Raw genomic sequence first — 20419 nt, forward strand, 5'->3', positions numbered from 1 at the left:
ACAAATGTTCAATTCAATGAACAAACAGCTGATTTGAGTGCAAATTTTTTTATGAACATCATTAAATACACTTCCCAAGAGGAATAATTTTCTGTAATTTTTAAGTGCCCATTTACAGATAAATGATGGCAAGGTCATCTCCAGCAATTCCTTCCCAGATCCCATTTTGCTGGGGTCATAGTTATGTAATAGCATTTATTTCCAAGATATGATGATCTTTGCTTCATTTCTGTCTCTCTATGCATTAATGGCTGCTTGAATTTGTTCCAGGGTTCGCCCTTTGGTTTCTGGTACCACCTTGGCCACGAACAAAATACCTAGGGCGTTGATTGCAGCATAAAGAATAAAGGTACCTGAATATCACAGTTAAAACTTACTTAGCGCTTTTATGCATTAGAGTTGTCTTTCAATTTCATAACTTCAGGATAAAATTTTGTTATATTTACCATAGGAGCTCCAGCTCATAAGAAAGTTGTAAGTGTAGGAAATTGTCCATGCACCAAACCAGTTCACCAGTGTTGCTAGGCTTCCAGCTACCCCTTTAATATTTATGGGAAATATCTGCAACAAAAAGGGATTTTTGTAGTATTAGAATTGGTGGGATTATCAGTCCAAATTGCTAGAATTTTCATCTTGCAAAGTATATTACCTCTGACATTACAACCCAAGGAACTGCACCCATTCCAGCAGAAAATGATCCTATATATAGCTGTACTCAAAGAAAAATTATAAGTGATTTTCTTTAAGAAGAAATAAATAATAAGAAGTTGTTTCTGCTGGAGATCAATCTGGAGGAATAGCATTAAAAAATGCTCATGATATTACCAGTATGCCAGTAACAGCTAGTATAGGTACAGACTGGAGTGCCAATTCATTAGCCTACTTCATAGAAAAACTTTACATGTCAAATATTTGAGAAAGACAGTAAAAAAAAATGATGTTAGGTTTGATTTTTTAGGAATAACCTTCAGATAGAATGAAATCCCAGTTACTATGCAGGCAATGACCAGTCCTGATGCAGAAATCTAAAATATAAAGAAAACAAAATTTAAAGTTTTAATATGTGAAAGGTGATATGTCCAAAAAAATATTAAAACTTTAAATTTAACAGAGCCTTGAACAAAACGTCACCAATAAGAGAGGCTTTCTTCCACCCTTGTCTATCACAGTTGTGTTAAGGGCAGTAACCACAACCTACAAAATAGATCCATTTCAACCAATTCCTGTTGGATGGATATATTTTAGGCGTAAAGTTCATGAGAATTAGAAACCTGAATAATGGCATAGGTTATGGTCCCAATAGCGGCAGAAAATCCTGAGATATTGAAAACAAAACAATTGAATATCCATTATGGGCATAAAATTAAGTTATTTGATTTTCTTTTGGGAATGGAAGATAATGGCAATTTGAAGTTATAAGAGCTGAAAGTGATAGTTAAGAACATATTCATATTTCATTAACCAGAGACAGAATATGATTTTTCCTTGCCCTTGTAATGTTAAGGGCTCACAGCAGGCCTTTTCATTAATATTGTTAACCTGCTGACTCAAAAATGTTGCTGACATAAAAGCAGACTCCGTTGATTCCTCCAAATTGCTGAAAGACCATCAATCCAACTCCTATCTGGTCAAACAAGAAAAAGGTTAGAACATGTAGTGGTTGGATGCCAGAGTTCATGAAGAATATTTCTTTTCAGATGAGATCAATTGAAAAGCAATATATATATATATATATATATATATATATATATATATATATATGATTTCAGAGGGGAATAATTACAATAACAGAGCGCAGGTATCTTCTTTGAAACAAATCCAGCAGTTTGGCTTTTGGGAGCCTTTCAAGAGTTTCTATATAATCCTGTCAGACAATAACATACTACTTCTTGTCATATTTCCTCTTGAATGCAAACATTTTGAGTATAGAAAGGCTCTAGATTTAAGGATTAAAAACCTTAATTTCAGCTGCCTCATTAGATATATCTGCATCCTTGCCGCGAAGTGTCTTTAGTGCAGTCTCAAACTGCTTTTCTCGTCCCATCTTTGCCTGCATTCATGAGACATGTTTTATGCAATTTCAGTGTTGCTAATTGATTTGTGCGTAGAAAGAGAGACGTTTAATTTTTCTGTATTTGTAATCAGGTACCAGCCATCTGGGGGATTCTGGAATAAGAAATAGGCCAAAAAGCAAAATAGCACAGGGGACAAGTCCTGCAAACAGTTCATAGGTAAGCCTCCAGTTCTAAAATGTTTTCCTGTATGTTTTCTGGTGATTATGACTATTGAATATGACAGATAAAGAAAATTTACCGGTTAAAGCCAGAGCCCGCCATGTTAGTACTGTCCCTATTATGTAGAAAACGGACACTCCACTGCATATCATAAGCTGTAGAATAAGATGAAATCATTAGATATGATCCTTGCATATCTTATTTCATTATGTAAGATCTGAATTATGTTCTCCATTTCTATAATTCAGAAATCTGATATAATTTATGAATATCAAATGTGAAAATAAGGCATTTCTTCAATGCTGTTATGTGCATATCTTTACCTGATTTAGAGTTGTTAAAGCTCCACGAAGATTTTTGGGTGCAATTTCAGCTATGAAGACAGGTACCTAGCCATTAAATTAGACAATGGCATCTAAGTCATTAGCAACAGTTATTCTATTGTTTGGTAAATATAAGAGGATATCCCAGGAAGTAAATGATGGAAGAAGAAAAAAATGTACCACATAAGAAAAGACTCCCATCCCATATCCTGTTGCCAGTCTTCCAATGTCCAAAGCCAGAGCCCCCTTTTGTATAAACCAAGAAAGAGATATGTCACTTCTCTGGAAAATCATGTTGGTTTCTATTCAGCTGAAACATTAACTTTTAGGTTTTAGGATGACACAACCTTAGCAAAGTAAATGGAAAGCCAGCCTGCAACACAGAAGGCTGAAGACACTCTCATTGCCTGCATACATTCCATGTTTTCACATGGTTATATACATGGTGGATATCCATTGGAAAAAAATATTTAAGGATTAATTCCCAGACATGTAGTGCATCTCAGTCTCTATAAATACATAGGAACATCCATTTCTTACCCCTTTCCGACCAATAAAATCAGCAATTGGCCCACTTGTGATTGCACCAATCATTGCACCAAATGTCAATATGGAACCAAACATTGAATACTGCATACAACACAGCGTATTACAAATCAGTCTGGAAAATAAAATCTCCAGAATTGGTTTTCTGCTCCTAAAGTTGCTTCAGTTCGTTGAAGGCTCATATGGACCTAGTCTTTTAATGTAAGCAACATTTTATCCTAATCTCGATTCCCATCATTGTCCTGAACCATAATCATATTTTTCTTGAAAATGCCTTATGTTAATTATTTGATCATTCATAAACATCACAAATCGCTTAATGATTTAAAGCTTTTATGCCCAATTGTTAGTCTTTTTCTACAATGCAATAGCTCCTCTTGTCATGCATATTTTTTCTGCTGTTCCTTTTTCCAATCTGTTGCCAATATATGTATATATTTTTTCTAGACTTGTTATGAAGAATTCCAAATTATTGCAGATTTTCCAACTTCATCCTGGAATTTAAGAATCACCAGTTCTTTCATCATTGCTTTTGGGGGTGACCCATTGAAAAAAAAAAAAAGAAAAAAAAGAAAAAAAAAAAAAGAAAAAGAGAAACCACAGATAGGCCTCAAGTCCTCTGCTATCTTATCCTATATTGGATGTATGCTTAATAGATAAGAGGACAAGCCATTAACTTACCTCTGCTAGAGACAGGGAGAGATCATCTGTTATAGCATCTTGAGTAGGTGAGGAATATCCTGCCTGAAAACAAAGAGTAAATTAGAACAAAACATTTGCTTGTCAGAATTTGTAACAGAAACAAGTATGACAGCTAAGCCGATTCTGAATATGCAAGTTCATGAAGCTGCTTTCCAAAAGAAATGAGGTACTTACACAGCATCCAAATTCAAAAGAACCACACACGGCAACGAAAGTGCTGAGGTAAACCATCCAGACTCTCTCTTTGCTGCTATTCTGTCCTCTAGATCCATTATCCTCATCTGCTAGATTCTTCCCTAAGAGTGGCTCTCTCACTTCTTGGTGAACGCCGTTGTTACCATTATCATTACCATTTTCTATGTCCTCCATGCCTAGGCAATTCAAATTCCACTATGTTTATCTGTATATATGTGGGAAAGAGAATGAGTCAGAAGAAGAAATGCTTTTGAGGTCACACAAGATATGCAGAAATGGAAGGAACAAGTCCTTTTACAAAACATGGATGGAAGATTGCCTTGCTGATTTTTATTACCAGCAGCGTTTCTAACCTTACTGCTACTCCAGGTAAGGGTGGGGTAGATTAATTAAATTATTGCAGTCAAGATGACTTGTCGTTTTGTATGTAAACTGGAAATAAAATTTGACTGAGAACGAGAAAAATTAAAATATCTGAGACGAGAGAATTAAAAAAAAGAGATCGTTTACTATCAACTAGATTGAGGTGTTCTTGTGGGCTCAACTAACGAACATTTAATAAGTTAATTTACAATCGAGTAGGAGTAGCTGTTTTTTTGTGCCTTGTTCACCCTTAACTAAATTTCAAGGTCCAGGTTTCATACGCTTATTCAAAATTCTCATCATTTTGTGTTCCTGGCGGCTGATGAGTTTTGCAACTTGGTTTACCTGTTTTTTGGAGAAGGTGCTTTACGTCAACTTTGCCAATGTAATGAATATTGATCACTTGTTAAGAGGATACTTTTACTTGGAAAAAAAATCCAATATCCTTTAAATCTTTTTCATCTTGATGGGAGATTTAGCTACCATTCCTCAGCCACTTGACCGATGCAACTTTGATTTGCAGATCATCAAAGTTGAGTTTTCTTTCTGTATCTGTGGGGGCAAAGAAAATACCACAGCAAGATTCCGTTCAGAGACTTGTCTAGCACATAAGATCAAGCCTCACAGCCAATCTTGACTTTTGAGGCTGATAGTTTCAATATTACCATGATTTTACAGCTTATAATGCTTTTTATCTTTGTTGGTTTTTCCCATATGGAAGCTGCGCATCACATGTGCTGGGATATGGCTGAAGGGGACATATCCTCTGTTTTTTCTTCTTGTCTTCGTGGGGCCAATGTCGTTTTGTTGTTCACTTGCGTTGAGTCTGTGGATCAACGTTTCCAACTTCAGCACAAGACGAGTATAGATGGGAATTGTGTTTAATTAAGTTTTTATTAGGATAAATTATAACTAAATCTCTACAATATAATAAAAATCACATGGTAGTCTCTATTTTCTTTTTTTTCTTTCCTGATATTTGTTTTCAATAATAATAATAATATAATCTTAAATTTAAATTCTTTTAACAAATTAAACTAGTCTTGCAGTTAACTATTTTTCAATTAAAAATAATTTAATTTCTAAAATTTTATTTTCTTAATAAAATTATTTTCATATTTAAATTTTATATTTGATAATTTTTTATCATTTTATATTTAAATAATTATAAATATAAAAATTTAATATTTTATGAAAATATATAATTATTTAAATATAAAATAAATAATTATTTAAATATAAAATTTACATATAGTGATTACTTTATTAATAAAATAAAATTAAAATTAAATTATTTCAAATTGAAAAATAATCAACAGAGTTAGTAGTTAATTTAAATGATAGGATTATTTTATTAATGAAATTTAAATTTGAAGATCAAATTATTATTCTTATATAAATCAGAAATTTATCTTTTTAATTTTGTTATATCTCAAGGACTTAATCATAATTTATCTTTAAATTATCAATCATAATATAAATTCAAGCAATAATCCACATACATGACGTAGGAGGAATGTACACGAAACTGAAGAAAATGACAAATGGGTCATCCTTGTCCGGGTATACATCGGCCTATGGCCAAAATTTAATGCTGAAATTCAAGTTTCTTGTACTAGTTTTTTTTAAAAAAAAAAAAAGAAAAAAAAAAGATTACTGCCAAAATTTAAAGCTGAAATAAGTTTGCTGTACTATTAAAAAAAAAGAAAAGAAAAGAGAGTTTGTTGTCCTAATTATTCCAAAACAATATTTCAATGAAACTCAGATATGGTAGTCGGATGATCACAGATGATCAAGTTAAAAGCTTCCATTTGCAATTCCAACAAACCTAAGTGTGGGCTGGGCTAATGGTCCAGAGGACCATTGAAGTGGGCTTGAGGACCTAGCCCATGCTAAGCCTTGAGAGATGGCAACCAGACGAGCACATAGGAAAAGGCCTCACCTAGAAATTCCACCTCCTCTACAATATCACACATCTCATCAAGGATTTGGATTCTCGTGTTGCACGATACAACTTGTTTCCGCTCATCATCATGTACACAATATCTCCATTTTTAGGATCACAAGCTAATGCTTTGATCAGCATCTTTGTTGGATGTTCCTTGTCTTTGAATCAAGCGGACTTCTCCGATCGCAATCCTGAGAAATTATACTGATGTTGCAGGCACCATTCACACATCTCATAGTTCTTGAGATCCCAAACACGAATAGATACAGTATCTGCCATCATATTGTCTTTAACCTGGAACAATCTCAACATTCCCCTACACACTGCAACACATTTATTACAGTTGTAGGAGAATGCACCAGGTAGATGAATCAGACGCCGGCATTCACCTCCATTAAACGGATCAAGACCAATCGATCCGGTCCAGCTAGTAACCCAGAAGAGCAATCCATTATAGGCAACCCACCACAATTGAGTATGGGCGATCCAAAGATTACCAGCGCAGAGGACACCATCTTCTTAGGCCACATATCAATATCAGAGGAGAAAGTCTCAACTGCAAGTTCATTGGAGATAATACTGTCGCCAAAGTACGAAAATCGAAACACAGCGTAGCTAAACTTAATACCGCGGCCTCTGCATATAAACCCAACACGTGTATTTTCATCATGAGGAGAAGAACAAGGATGCAGTTCGATCCATGTTCCAGTAAATGGATTGCAGATGTAATACATGTTCAGAGAAAAGCTTGCGACAACATAATAGTAAATCCTCACAGGAACCACGGCGGCTGGCTCTAGGTCTAGGCGGTTGGGGGTGGAGGAGGAAGGCAAGTGACAAAAAGAGAAGCCGTAGGATTTGTTGGAGGTCACAAAGAGTTTGTTGATTTGGCTGGTTTCATAGTAAAGGACGAGCGTAGATGTATAATTGCGTTGAAGGAAGGGATGAGCGAACCAGCACTTGGAAACAAGCAAGCATTGCTTGGCGGATTTCAAGGTAAGTAGGAGGATTTCAATCAGTAGAGAGTCAGGAATATCGTTGATGGTAGAAGAAACCAAGGCCATGGGACTTTTGCGGTGGCGCTTGGGGTTGAGAGAAAGATTGCAGTGGCTACTGCGCTTGCCACTGAGACTCTTAGAGCATAGCAGCAGTTCCATTGGATGAAGAGGAGCACTTCAGTAGTAACTAAAATCACGATCACAATGAATACACAGATGCTTCTGTTTGAGGTATATATAAGCTGGCATCAGAGACCGTTTTTAGAAAAGGCTTTCCAGATTGAAAAAGGAAAGCAAAATCATAGTCCCAATTGGTGAAGGTTTTCCAGGAAGACAAAGCAAAGGAAAATCATTGTCCAAATTGGAATTGAGATTTTAGGGTATATTTTTGCCAGGCATTAGGGTATATTTTAGCCAGATTCTAGCTTATTAGCTATTTACATTTTGTTAGTCATCAAACCATCAAATCCAGATACAGGATTATAGGACATGTAAAAGAAAACATCGTATCAAGAAGAAAAAAATTGTAATATTGCTGTCACTTGAAACAATCAAATTTCGTTCTACATATATCTTTACAATGGAGGTGTAGCTCCAAAATTTGAAGCCTTGGGATCAGGTAGAGCATACCAGTCAGTGGAAGTATCGCAGGAGCGCTTACGTGATCCTCTCTGGCCAATCTACAAAATTTACAACAATTCCACTGGTCTAGAGTCCGAACTAGGCCTTGCCTCATTGTGGCTAGAACTAGACCTTGCCTCATTGTGGCTAGAACTAGACCTTGCCTCGTTGTGGCTAGAAGGGTGATCGTTCTCGAGCATATATGTTCGGTAGCCAGCCGGACTAGAGAGATGACCTGACCAGCTACTGCTTACTGATCTCTCGATATCATCCATCTCGGCTACCAGTGGAATTGGCCTTTCTGGGATAGCGGGAATTGACTGGTCTGTTTCCAACATTTTCACAACCTGATCCATAGTTGGCCTGGCATATAACTGTGGATGAGAACAAAGAACTGCAATTAATACATACTTCTCCAAAATATCCTGAGGGCCTAACTCTGGCATACCATCTTCAATAACATCTAAAGTTCTCCCTTTCCTCACCAATGACCATGCCCAATCAGTCACAAGAGCAGGCTGGCTCTCTTCACTCACACCGAGTGCCTTCTTTCCACTCAAAAGCTCAAGAAGCACAACACCAAAGCTATACACATCGCTTCTTTCTGTCAATTGTCCATACAAAGCATACTCAGGAGCAACATATCCCATAGTTCCAGCCACCCGAGTGCTTAAATGTGTTGCACCCTCTGGCGCAAACTTTGCCAGACCAAAATCCGCCACCTTAGCCTCAAACCTTTCATCGAGAAGTATATTACTGGCTTTAATATCCCTATGAATGATTCCTGGTTGAGCTCCATAATGTAAGTAAGCCAATCCCCTGGCGGTCCCCAGTGCAATCTTTTGCCTTACAGGCCAACTAAGCTTTTCCTTCTGAGATCCAAACAAATGGTCATGTAAACTCCCGTTCTTCATCAAATCACACACAATTATCCTCTGATGACCCTCAAATGGAGTAGTGGCAGTACAGTAGCCTCTCAATGCAACAAGATTCACATGCCTCACACTAGCAATAACCTCGAGCTCATGTATGAAACTAGCATCGCCAGAGGCAGACAAATTCTTGAACCTTTTCATAGCAACTTGAGACCCATCTGGCAATTCACCTTTATACACATTTCCATAGCCTCCTCTTCCGATAATGTTATCTCTAGAAAAATTCCTAGTTGCCTTTTTTATCTCATCAAATTTGTATTCAACAAGAGTAGTACTTCCACTAATGGACTCCAATCCAGAACTCAAATTCATCTCTACTCCCCTACCAATTCTATCTCTTTTCTTTTTTCTCCTCAAACCTTCATATCTTCGCCTCCAAAACCAACACCCACCAATTACTATCAACAATCCCACGCCCAAAATAGGAATAAGCCAAATCAAAACCTTCTTCTTTTTGCGACCGGATTTCTTAGGAACGAAATCAAGCAAAAACAAACACTTAGCTGTACCTCTATCGGTGGGACCATACCTATTAGCGAACGCCGCCGCATAAATTGACGGATACGCTTGACAATCCGACAAGTTCCCGACGGACTTCCCGGTCAAGTACGAGGCCTGCTGCTTCGACAAGCTGGCAGTGCAAGTGGCACAGGGGGAATTATTCTCAAGCGACTGGTTACAATTGGAAACGACGTCACTTAGCGAGGATTTGGGAACCAAGGACTCGAATTGGGATCTGGTAGTGATGTCCATGCAGCCTTGAGAGATCCAACTGGTGTTGAAGCCGCAAGAGGATCGAATATCAAAGTTAGGTCGGAATTCGTCGACGACATCCTGATAAGCTCGCCAGCAGGACTCGGCCGAGTCGAGCGGGGGCAAGAAGGAATTACTGCGCTGAAGGTAGTAGGATAGGACGAGTCGCAAGCTTAGCTTGGCGTACTGGCATTCCTGGGAGGGCAAAATACCGGTGGGCTTGGAGTCGCCGATGAGCTTGCGGAGGACACTGAAGTCGAGGGGGCATGACGCGGTGCCGTTTTGTGCGAGGCTGGGGGTGAAGGAGAGAGCTAGAAATGTGAAGAAAAGCAGACGATAGTTGAAGAAGATGGACATGGGGAAGCTTAGGATTGTGGGTTCATGGAGGAAGTGAAGAGAGGGGAAGAGAGATTGATTGGCATAATTTGACTAGAGATGGAGGAGCAGTTGGTGTTTATCTTTTTTCTACTTCTGGCTGCGGCCAGTTGACAGTTGAAAGCAGATTCCAGGAAGGTTATCGCTAATTTGATTATTTTCTTTTCCCTTAATTAACAGTGAATCCCCATTTTAATAAGCATTTCAATATATTTTTTTTTTATACTTTACATGTATTTTTAATTTTATAAATTAAGGCTAATCTTATTTATATTTACCTGGTGGAATAGAGTAAAGCATTCATAATATATATTTTTTTTATTTATGAAAATCAAACACTGAATTTCACTTTTAAAAATAAATATTTTAATATTTAATTTTAAAATTAAATATATTTATTTTTATATAAATTTAAATTTATAATAATATTTATTTTTTTTATAATTAGATTTCTAGATTTTTTTAATTTTATTTAATTTAATATCTGAAGATATATTATGCATTTATGATTTACTTTTATTTATTTATAATTTTTTAATAAAATAATCATACAACAATACCAAAAGAATTTACCACGTGACATAAGAAAAAGAAAAATCTTAGGTGAAAAAAATTTACCAAATTGCCTACTTCGAAAATTTTAATCAAGTATTTTAAGTGAATTAAACATCTAACAACCAATTCATGAGATTAAAAAATGAATTATCTGTCAATGTTCATTAGGGATTATTTATTTATTCTTTAAAATCAAAAAGAAAGACAGATGCAATGATCATGTGATGATTGTTGGAGTTGGAGGGCAAAGCATAGTACGCAAAAAAAAAGGTTGACATGTCCGTGGAAACTGGTAGTCAAATTAAGGATAAATGTGGCTGTAGACTTGGTTCTTCAGTCTTATTGGAAATGCACAGTGCCTGCCTGCCTGCCTGCCAGTGCCAGTTAGCCATCTTTTATAGATTTCAAGAAGAGGCAGGGGAAGGCAGATTTTAATATGAAGAAAATGCATGGCTGTATCAGCTTGGAGTCGAGTCAAGGACCAACGATAATAATTAAATAAATTTGGAAGCATTCAACAGCCCCAAATAGAAAACTTTCAACAACTATTATTTTTATATTTGAAGGATTTTTCTTTACCTTGAAGAAATGGAGAAAAAATACTATACTTAAATTCTGACTTGTCACAGAATTACTGTAATGAATTTTTTTTTAAGCGGTTGCTTTGCTAGGCTTGGCGTCTAACGAAGGGATTCGTGAAGCTCACCTCACACAAGTGAGTTGGCGCATGCGCATGAGGATTTTTTATTTTTATTTTATTTTATTATTTTTTTTAAGATGAGAATCGTCCCATCAGCTTGTGCAAGCATCTTGGATCATACTATAATGGGTAACTTTTGTTTAGCGCATGAGGCATGATGAAATTAATGCATATGTTTCTCAATTTTTTAAAGAGTCAATTGTTTTAGTTTTTGAGTTTTGAATCTTTTCAATTCAAAGGTACTTTCATCGCAAGGAAGAAGCGAAAAACTAAAGTTACTTGAAAAACTCATTTTATATAAATATTTTATGATAGTTTATATTTATTTTGTCTTTTTTAATTTAATAATTTTATACTTTTAATGTTTATTTTAGTTAATTTATTTATTTTAATTTTATTATATTTGATTTTCAAAATTTTAATATTTTTGATAGGTTTTAATAAGGTTTAAAGGCAAAAAGGTCCATATAAAAGAAATTTAAAGTGATTTGGAAGTCTAAAGTGGTGTGAAAAATAAAGAAAATTCGCTTAAAGAAGAAAACCAGTCGAGACTTTCAAGGGTCTCAATACGCCCCGTGTTGAGGGTCGTGTGAAGAAAAGAGTTAGTCAGCAGGAATCCACATGAGGCATGTAAATTCACACTGGGTCGTGTAAATAGAGATTTCAAAATAAAATACGCTGAAAGTTTCATGGGCTTTAACATGCCCCGTGTGGCGGGTCATGTAAACAGAGATTTTAGAGCAAAATACGCCGAAAGTTTCAGGCACTCCCAAATGCCCCGTGTAACTGGTCGTGCAGAATCTAAAGGCTCATCCTCTGAATCAACATGAGGCATGTGGAATGGCGCTGGCATATTTGCTGATATAGAAAAATCTTCTCGTTTCACACATTTACACATTTTGTCCTTATCCCTTTAGAGACCATTTTTAGGGCAACCCTTGAGGGGATATATAAGTATCATATTCTCATTTTACCATAAGGAGAAAGGAAGAGAAAAAATCAAAAGAAGAAGGAAAGAGGGAATCACGCCATTTTTGGAGGAAGAACACTTACAGAATGACGTTTTTCAGCTTCCATTTTTAGAGATTTGGATTTTCTTCTTCTGAGTTCTTTTATTTTTAGTTTTATTTTCATGTTTTCTTACTCTATTTCATAATTTCTACTTGTAAATACAAGCATGAGTGAGTAGATACTTAAGATTTCAGAGTTGGGTGTAATGATTTAAGTTTTATTTGTGAATTTGGACTGGTTTTAACCAGATTTTAGTATATATAAGTTTTGATTCTTATCTTGTGTGCTTATTTACAAATCCATTATTGGTACCCTTTGGGTTTTATTCTTAATCTTAGATTGAAGGACCAAGAGGTGAAAATCTATGATAGATAATCAAGATAATGAACTTAATCACCTAATGTTAGAAATAAACTAGTGGGTTAACAGGAATTTCAAGTTGATTAAAATGCTTAAAGGGTTTTGGATAATTAAACATCGCATGAGAATGGGGTTTAGTTTCCTTTAAAACACTCTTTAGTTTGCTTGAAAGAGAAATTAAAGAAAATCAGAATCAACTTCCTTCAAACTTGTATTTCCCTTAATCTTGGCTTTGACTATCCAAATCCCAATGAAATTTACTTCATAACCTCAACTCTGGAATCAATTTTTACCATTAATTAATTAAATCTTTAATTACTTGCTGAAATTTTAGTGAATTAGTATAGTGCTTAGAATTTTAATTGCTTAATTCATTATAATTTCCTTACTTTTCCAATTTATTTTGCTGCATCTCTTACTTTACTTTTGGAACACATTATCGATAGCCCAAATAATCGTGACTTTTATAGTTTGGTACTCAAACAACAAATCTCTGTGAGACGATATCTTTTCTTTACTACTTGAACGACCCGTATACTCGCGGAGTACGCAACCAAGTTTTTGGCGCCGTTGCCGGGGATTTGTTTTGTTTAATATTAGACGATTGATTGTTTGGTTAATTTGGGCATTTTATTTTTTATTTTAATTTCTTTTCTTTATCATTATACTTTGAGATTTTCCTGTTTTGGTTTTTCAGGTATATATTTTTTATATGAGAAGAATAAAGAGTGCAGAAATTGATTTAATTTTTTATCCTGAGATTGAAAAAACAGCTAAAGCTTTAAAAGCAGAGTCTAAAAGAAGAAAAGCTGAACTCAGAATTCAAAGACATCAAGAGCAACAAGTGATAGAAGCTATGGCAAACAATAACAACAACAGATCAATTAAGGATCATGCTTTTCCTAATTTTGGAGATTTTAGACCGAGTATTACAAGGCCTAGAGTGGAAGCAAACAACTTTGAGTTGAAGCCCTCACTTTGTCAAATGGTTCAACAATCACAGTTTGGGGGAGGTCTTACTGAGATTCCACATGTGCACCTTGCACATTTTTTTGAGATTAGTAACATGCTGAAGATAAATGGAGTGTCAGATGATGCCATCCGATTGAGATTATTTCATTTTTCTTTGAAGGATCGTGCTAAGGAGTGGTTACATTCATTACCTCCGGGTTCAATAACTACTTAGGATGAGTTGTCACAAGCTTTCTTGGCTCAATACTTTCCTTCTAGCAAGACTGCAAAATTGAGAAATGAATTAACTTCTTTCAGACAAAGGGATGATGAGTGTCTCTATGAAGCTTGGGAGAGATACAAGGATCTTCAAAGGAGATGTCCACATCATGGAATCCCTAGATGGATGCTAGTTCAACATTTTTACAATGGTGTTTCTCCAGCAATTAGAAGTATAATTGATACATCTTCAGGAGATGATCTTATGGAGAAGTCAGAAGATGAAGCTTATTCAGCATTGGATAAAATTGCTTACAACAATTATCAATAGAGCTGTAAAAGAAATGAAATGAAGAAGCCACCTGCTAGTGTATATGAATTAGATGCCATGAGTATGTTTAATGCCAAATTTGATGCTTTGACTAAAAAAATGGATAAGTTAAGCATGAAGTTTGACTCATCAATTGGAGGATCTAGTCATATAGAAGATGTTGGTGTGGGAAATATACATTGTATCAATGATTTTCCTTCCTATGGGCAAGAGTTTGGAAATGAGCAAGTTGATTTTGTTGGGAATTACAATCAGAAACCAGTTGGTAATCCTTTTTCTGCTACATATAATCCAGCATGGAGGAGCCACCCTAACTTTTCTTGGGGAGGTTGACAAGGGCAGCAACAGAATTATCAACAACCTCCTAATTTTCAGCAACAATAGCAGAATTTTCAGCAAAACAGAGTACCACCTGGATTTCCACCACAAAGGAATAAAAATGCACATATTCCACAGCCATCTGTTCAGTCTTCAGACCAAGATTCAATTTTTAAGTCTATGATGGAGAATTTCTTAACTGCTCAACAAAAACAAGGAGAAATGATTCAACAATTAACTTCAAGGATAGACCAGCTTGCCACTCATAACAGGATGTTGGAAAACCAAATAGCTCAACAAGCAAGCTCTTCCAGCAAAGCACAAGGAAAACTTCCAAGTCAACCAGAGAATCCTAGAGAACATTGCAAGGTAGTGATCCTAAGGAGTGGGAAAATTGTGGGAGAAAAAGAGAAAGATGAGGTAGAAGAGGAAAAGAAGAAAGAAGATGAAGACAAAAATGAATCTATTTCGAATCATGATGAAGTTAATGAGGAAGCAAACAAGAAAAATGAAGTTGAAAAAGAAGAAGAGGAAAAGTATGTGCCTCCACCGCCATACAAGCCACCATTGCCATATCCTTAGAGGTTTCAGAAAGCAAAGCTAGATAAGCAGTTAGGGAAATTTTTGGAAGTTTTGAAAAAGTTATACATTAACATTCCATTTACAGATGCAATTTCTCAAATGCCCTCATATGCTAAATTCCTGAAAGAAATTTTTTCAAACAAGAAGAGATTAGAAGATTATGAAACAGTGGCATTAACAGAGGAGTGTAGTGCTCTCTTACAGAATAAACTTCTACCAAAATTAAAGGATCTAGGAAGTTTCTCTATTTCTTGTCACATTGGGGATACTAGTATTGAAAAGGAATTGTGTGATCTTGGAGCTAGTATAAGTTTGATGCCACTCTCCATTTGTGAAAAGCTGAAGGTAGGAGATTTGAAGCCCACCACCATTTCTTTGCAACTAGCTAATAGATCCACCAAATATCCAGTGGGAATTTTAGAGAATGTGCCCTTAAAAGTTGGAAAATTTTTCATTCTTGTGGATTTTGTGGTTCTTGAAATGGAAGAAGATATTCATATGCCTATCATCTTGGGAAGGCCATTTTTAGCCACAGCAGGGGCTATAATTGATGTAAAGAATGGTAGATTGACATTAAAAGTCGGAGAAGAGGAGGTAGAATTTAATTTAAATCAGACTTTGAAGAAACATCATGGAGTTGATGCTTGTTTAAGGGTGGATGTTATTGATGAGATTATGGAAGCAGAATTTAAGGAAAGATATCCTGAAGACCCTTTGGAGAATTATTTGGTACATAGTATAAAAACAAATGATGAAAATCCTGAAGTTGCAGCTTTTGCTCAAATCTTGGAAGCTACTCAAAAAGTTGTAGGAGATTAAGTTTTGCAAGTTGAAGAATTGAAATATGAAGTTGCACAACCATCTTTGCTAGATGAGAAGGACGCACCACAGGTAGACCTCAAACTACTTCCATCTACATTAAGATATGCTTTTCTTGGACCTAATTCAACTTATTCTGTCATTATTAATGCAAATTTGAGTGATGTACAAGTTGAAAAATTGCTGAGAGAGTTAAGAACACATAGGAAAGTCATTGGTTACACCATTGATGACATAAAAGGTATAAACCCCACCTTGTACATGCATAGGATTCTTTTAGAGGATAATTTTAAAGCTACCATAGAACATCAAAGAAGGTTAAATCCTAATATGAAAGAGGTCGTGAAGAAAGAAGTCTTGAAACTGCTGGAAGCTAGGATCATTTATCCTATTTCTGATAGTAGTTGGGTTAGCCCGGTTCATGTGGTTCCTAAGAAATGAGGTGTGACCGTTGTGAAAAATGAAAATAATGAGTTGATACCTACTAGAATTGTCACAGGGCGAAGGATGTGTATAGATTACAGGAAGCTTAATAGTGCCATTAGGAAAGACCATTTTCCCTTGCCTTTTATTGATGAAATGTTAGAGAGGTTAGCAAAACATTCATATTTTTGTTATTTGGATGGGTATTCTGATTTTTTCCAAATCCCAATACATCCTAGTGATCAAGAGAAAACTACATTCACATGTCCATATGGCACATTTGCATATAGAAGGATGCCTTTTGGCTTATGTAATGCACCAGCTACTTTTTAGTGGTGTATGATGGCCATTTTCTCTGATTTTATTGAGGAAATTATGGAAGTTTTTCATGGACAATTTTTCTGTATATGGTTTTTCTTTTGATAATTGTCTATCTAACCTCTCTAAAGTGCTTAAAAGATGATAAGAAACAGATTTGGTGCTAAAGTGGAAGAAATGTCATTTTATGGTGCAAGAAAGCATTGTGCTTGGACATTTGGTATCACATAGAGGAATTTAAGTGGACAAGGCCAAAGTAGAAGTGATTGAGAAGATGCCTCCACCAACTTTAGTGAAAGGAATTAGAAGTTTTCTTGGGCATGCTGGGTTCTACCGGCGATTTATAAAGGATTTTTCAAAAATTGCTAAATCTCTTACAAATTTGTTAAATCATGATGTTCCTTTTAGTTTTGACCACGCTTGTTTTGATTCTTTTAATAGGTTGAAGGAAGCTCTAACAACAGCCCCTATTATGCAACCTCCGGATTGGTCATTGCCATTTGAGATTATGTGTGATGCTAGTGACTTTGCTATGGGAGCTGTACTTGGTCAGAAAAAAGAGAAGAGGTCTTATGCAATCTATTATGCCAGCAAAACTCTAGATGTTGCTCAAGTAAATTATGCTACCATTGAGAAAGAATTTTTAGCTGTGGTATTTGCTGTGGAAAAGTTCAGATCATACCTGATTGGATCAAAAGTGATTGTCTATACAGACCATGCCGCCATAAGATATTTGATGAATAAAAAATAAGCAAAGCCAGGACTGATAAGATGGGTTCTATTGCTATAGGAGTTTGACTTACAAATTAAGGATAAAAAGAGTAAGGATGGAAATGAAGAGGAATTGCCAATTGGTGAGTTTTTCTTGAATGAGCAACTGCTAGTTGTTGTTGCTGCATTGCCATGGTTTGCAGATTTTGTCAATTACTTGTCATGTGGAGTTCTCCCACCAGATTTGAGCTATCAACAAAAAAAGAAATTTTTGCATGATGTGAAATTTTATACATGGGAGGATCCATTGTTATTCAAGAGATGTAATGATGGCTTAGTTAGAAGGTGCGTGCCTTAAGAGGAAATAGGAAACATTCTAGAGCATTGTCATTCTTCTGACTATAGAGGTCATTTTAGTGTGGATAAAATAGTGGGTAAAATACTTCAAGCTGGATTTTATTGGCCACACATGTTTAAAATTGTGAGAGAATTTATTTTGAGATGTGACAGATGTCAAAGAGTGGGGAATGTTTCAAGGAAAAATGAAATGCCACAACAAGGAATTTTGGAGATTGAGTTATTTGATATTTGTGGCACAGATTTCATAGAACCATTCCCATCATCTTTTGGGAATAAGTACATTTTGGTAGGTGTGAATTATGTATCTAAATAGGTTAAGGCCATTTGCTTCCCCTACAAATGATGCAAGGGTAGTAGTGAAATTTTTGAAAAAAGTTTATTTTCACTAGATTTTGAGCTCTAAGAGCTATAATCAGTGATGGTGGATCTCATTTCTACAATAAACAATTTGAAAATCTTTTGAAAAAATATGGGGTTACTCATAAGGTAGCTACACCTTATCATCCTCAGACTAGTGGGCAAGTTGAAGTATCTAATAGGCAATTAAAGAGAATTCTGGAAAAAACTGTTAATCATTCAAGGAAGAATTGGTCATTGAGGCTAGATGATGCATTATGGGCGTACAGGACAGCTTACAAAACACCCATTGGAACTACACCTTTTAAGCTAGTCTATGGGAAATCATGTCATTTGCCGGTTGAGTTAGAGCAAAAAGCATATTGGGCAATCTGAACTTTGAATTTTGACTTAAACAATGCTGGAGAGAAAAGGTTACTTAAATTAAATGAACTTGAAGAGATAAGGTTGGATGCATATGAGAATGCTAGGATTTTTAAGGAAAGGACTAGATTTTGGCATGATAAGTGTATTAAAAGAAAGGAGTTTAAAGAGGGTGATCTGGTGTTATTGTATAATTATAGACTTAGACTCTTTCTTGGAAAGTTGAAATCAAGATAGTCTGGTCCTTTCAAGGTCATCAAGGTTTATCCACATGGAGCTGTGGATATTTGGAGTGAAAATCCTGGTCTTTTTAAAGTTAATGGTCAAAGGCTCAAGATTTATATCACAGCCCAGCCCACTGAGAAGGGAACAAGTTGTTTCCTTGATGATCCACCAATTCACTAAATTAAGGAGGGTCAAGCTAATGACCTAAAATTAGCGCTCTTTGGGAGGCACCCCAAAAATTTTTCCTTATACTTAATTTTTCTTTTATTTTGTTTCATCTTATATCCCATTAAACTCAAATTTGACATTAAAATTTCTTTCTGCAGGTTGGTGGAGATTTTCAAGCAAATGTGTATGCTGAATTGAAAGAATTAATGCCTGGGAAGTTACTGAACCTTATATTTGTCTTCCATGATGCATATTGTTTTTTAACAAAGTCAAATCTGAACTAATTTGAGCCTTATGTCTGATTGTAGCAACATGGTGGAGTGAAAGGCCATTTGAGTTGCAGCATTTTGAGAAAATTGGTGAGAAATATAGGAACCTTCATGGTAATCAATAGCAACATGCTTTTGATTTTACTTTTTGGGTAATTAATTTTGATATAGTGCACTAAGATTGACATACTTGCCATTGTATATTTTGTGAAGTTTCATAATACAATTATGCAGAAATTTAACCATGTGAACAGTGTCTGCAGCAGAGTTTTATTCCTTGTTCATGAATTTTTAATGATGAGTTTGGGGTTGAATTTGGGTGTTATTCCTTGTGGTGTGATTGTTAATGTGAATATTACTTGAATAATGTTTTAGTTTGTGTTTGGTGGATTGATAGATTTTAATTGTTCTTAGCTATTAATTGGGTTTCAATTGAATTTTCAGTAAAATTTATGTGCAAATTGTGTTTTGGGTTTGGTTTTAGTGTGTTTAGGATTACATTTCTGGGTTTTTCATCAGGTCATTTAACACTAGGTTCAACATGATGTATACTGGGGGTAGTGTCACCACCAAAACCTATTTTGGGCACTTTAAATTGCTAAAAATATAAAACCTGCTGAGAGTTTCAAGGTGTCTCACATGCCTCATGTAGCACTTCATGTACAATAACATGGGGTATATCATTTTTCCCTTTTATTCCAACATGCCTCATGTTATTCATCTTACACCAAATCACACAGGGCATGTCACCCCCCACTATTCTTAACATGCCTCATGTTAGACACTAGGTATTTCACCACTTAAACCTTTACCCTAGCCATTTTATCCTATTTCATCTCATCAGTCGCACGACCTAAGCCTTCACTGTTCCTTCCATGGTGCACACCAAACAGCTTTCAACCCACATACCCAAGCTGCAAGCCATAAGAATGGCTGCTAATAGTAATTCTTCAACCCCAACACCAAACCCTACACCACCCAATGCTCAACCCAAAACACCCATTTCGTCCCTAAATCCTCAAATTCCCGATACGAACCCTAGCTCTCCACCTTGCCAATCCTCCCATTCCACCCCTAATCCCGATAATGCCACCCAAGACACTGCACCTCCCTCCTAAAAACACACCAAATCCACCCCTTCAGCTGTATATGAGACATGAAAAAGAAAAAAATCAGTCTCCACTCCTCTGCTTCCCCGAAACAGCCTAGAGTTGATTCCCCAAGACCCGTTAACGCCAGAACCCGCTCTACTGCCCAAAATCCTATCTCACCGTAGGTTTCTTCTACTCCAATTAGGGTCCAATCACCCCTGCATCATTCACCAATAATGTCTCAAACTGCTCCAGTTATCCCTCCATCTGGAAGTCAGGTAAACTCATCTTACCC

General features: G+C 35.9%; 3 protein-coding genes and 1 non-coding gene across 7 annotated transcripts; 1 reads left to right on the forward strand and 3 right to left on the reverse strand.

The window, feature by feature from the left end:
• Window positions 1-32: 32 nt before the first annotated feature.
• LOC110665520 (sugar transporter ERD6-like 7) lies at window positions 33-4890 on the reverse strand. Of its 4 annotated transcripts, none has more exons than XM_021825688.2 (19): window positions 4709-4890; window positions 3980-4205; window positions 3785-3847; window positions 3098-3187; window positions 2905-2964; window positions 2738-2803; window positions 2558-2623; window positions 2314-2389; window positions 2150-2214; window positions 1958-2050; window positions 1784-1864; window positions 1540-1624; window positions 1272-1315; window positions 1132-1194; window positions 966-1025; window positions 826-879; window positions 650-709; window positions 447-561; window positions 33-353 (listed from the first exon to the last, which is right to left on the reverse strand). In XM_021825688.2, the coding sequence occupies exons 2-19, from the start codon at window positions 4172-4174 to the stop codon at window positions 238-240; spliced, it is 1452 nt and encodes a 483-aa protein (XP_021681380.2). In that variant the 5' UTR covers window positions 4175-4205; window positions 4709-4890; the 3' UTR covers window positions 33-237. The 4 variants fall into 4 exon arrangements, with proteins under 4 accessions (XP_021681380.2, XP_057994500.1, XP_021681379.2 ...); XM_058138517.1 differs by lacking the exon at window positions 4709-4890 and adding an exon at window positions 4354-4536; XM_021825687.2 differs by lacking the exon at window positions 4709-4890 and adding an exon at window positions 4320-4459.
• Window positions 4891-7816: 2926 nt separating this feature from the next.
• On the reverse strand, window positions 7817-10188 carry LOC110665521 (probable LRR receptor-like serine/threonine-protein kinase RKF3). The gene has a single exon (XM_021825689.2). It carries the CDS (start codon window positions 9973-9975, stop codon window positions 7999-8001), a length of 1977 nt encoding a protein of 658 aa, XP_021681381.2. The 5' UTR covers window positions 9976-10188; the 3' UTR covers window positions 7817-7998.
• A 3671-nt stretch (window positions 10189-13859) lies between these two features.
• On the reverse strand, window positions 13860-13966 carry LOC131178268 (small nucleolar RNA R71). The gene has a single exon (XR_009147402.1). It is a non-coding gene; the product is annotated as a small nucleolar RNA R71 (small nucleolar RNA).
• Window positions 13967-16854: 2888 nt separating this feature from the next.
• LOC131177971 (uncharacterized) lies at window positions 16855-19158 on the forward strand. Its single transcript, XM_058143158.1, has 5 exons — window positions 16855-17277; window positions 17371-17636; window positions 17802-17937; window positions 18923-19019; window positions 19073-19158. Exons 1-5 carry the CDS (start codon window positions 16855-16857, stop codon window positions 19156-19158), a joined length of 1008 nt encoding a protein of 335 aa, XP_057999141.1.
• Window positions 19159-20419: the final 1261 nt, after the last annotated feature.

This window comes from Hevea brasiliensis, chromosome 2 (genome assembly GCF_030052815.1).
Source record: "Hevea brasiliensis isolate MT/VB/25A 57/8 chromosome 2, ASM3005281v1, whole genome shotgun sequence".
Classification (NCBI taxonomy): Eukaryota; Viridiplantae; Streptophyta; class Magnoliopsida; order Malpighiales; family Euphorbiaceae; genus Hevea; species Hevea brasiliensis.

Excerpts from the sequence above, each read along its gene's own strand:
- LOC131177971 (XM_058143158.1), top strand. The coding sequence starts at position 16,855 with ATGCCTCCACCAACTTTAGTGAAAGGAATTAGAAGTTTTCTTGGGCAT. Across the intron at positions 17,278-17,370 it reads CATACCTGATTGGATCAAAA|GAGTTTGACTTACAAATTAA; the intron begins GTGATTGTCTAT and ends CTATTGCTATAG. Across the intron at positions 19,020-19,072 it reads TGTCTTCCATGATGCATATT|CAACATGGTGGAGTGAAAGG; the intron begins GTTTTTTAACAA and ends GTCTGATTGTAG.
- LOC110665520 (XM_021825688.2), bottom strand. The coding sequence starts at position 4,174 with ATGGAGGACATAGAAAATGGTAATGATAATGGTAACAACGGCGTTCAC. Across the intron at positions 2,051-2,149 it reads CAGAATCCCCCAGATGGCTG|GCAAAGATGGGACGAGAAAA; the intron begins GTACCTGATTAC and ends TCATGAATGCAG. Across the intron at positions 1,865-1,957 it reads ATGAGGCAGCTGAAATTAAG|GATTATATAGAAACTCTTGA; the intron begins GTTTTTAATCCT and ends ATTGTCTGACAG.
- LOC110665521 (XM_021825689.2), bottom strand. The coding sequence starts at position 9,975 with ATGTCCATCTTCTTCAACTATCGTCTGCTTTTCTTCACATTTCTAGCT.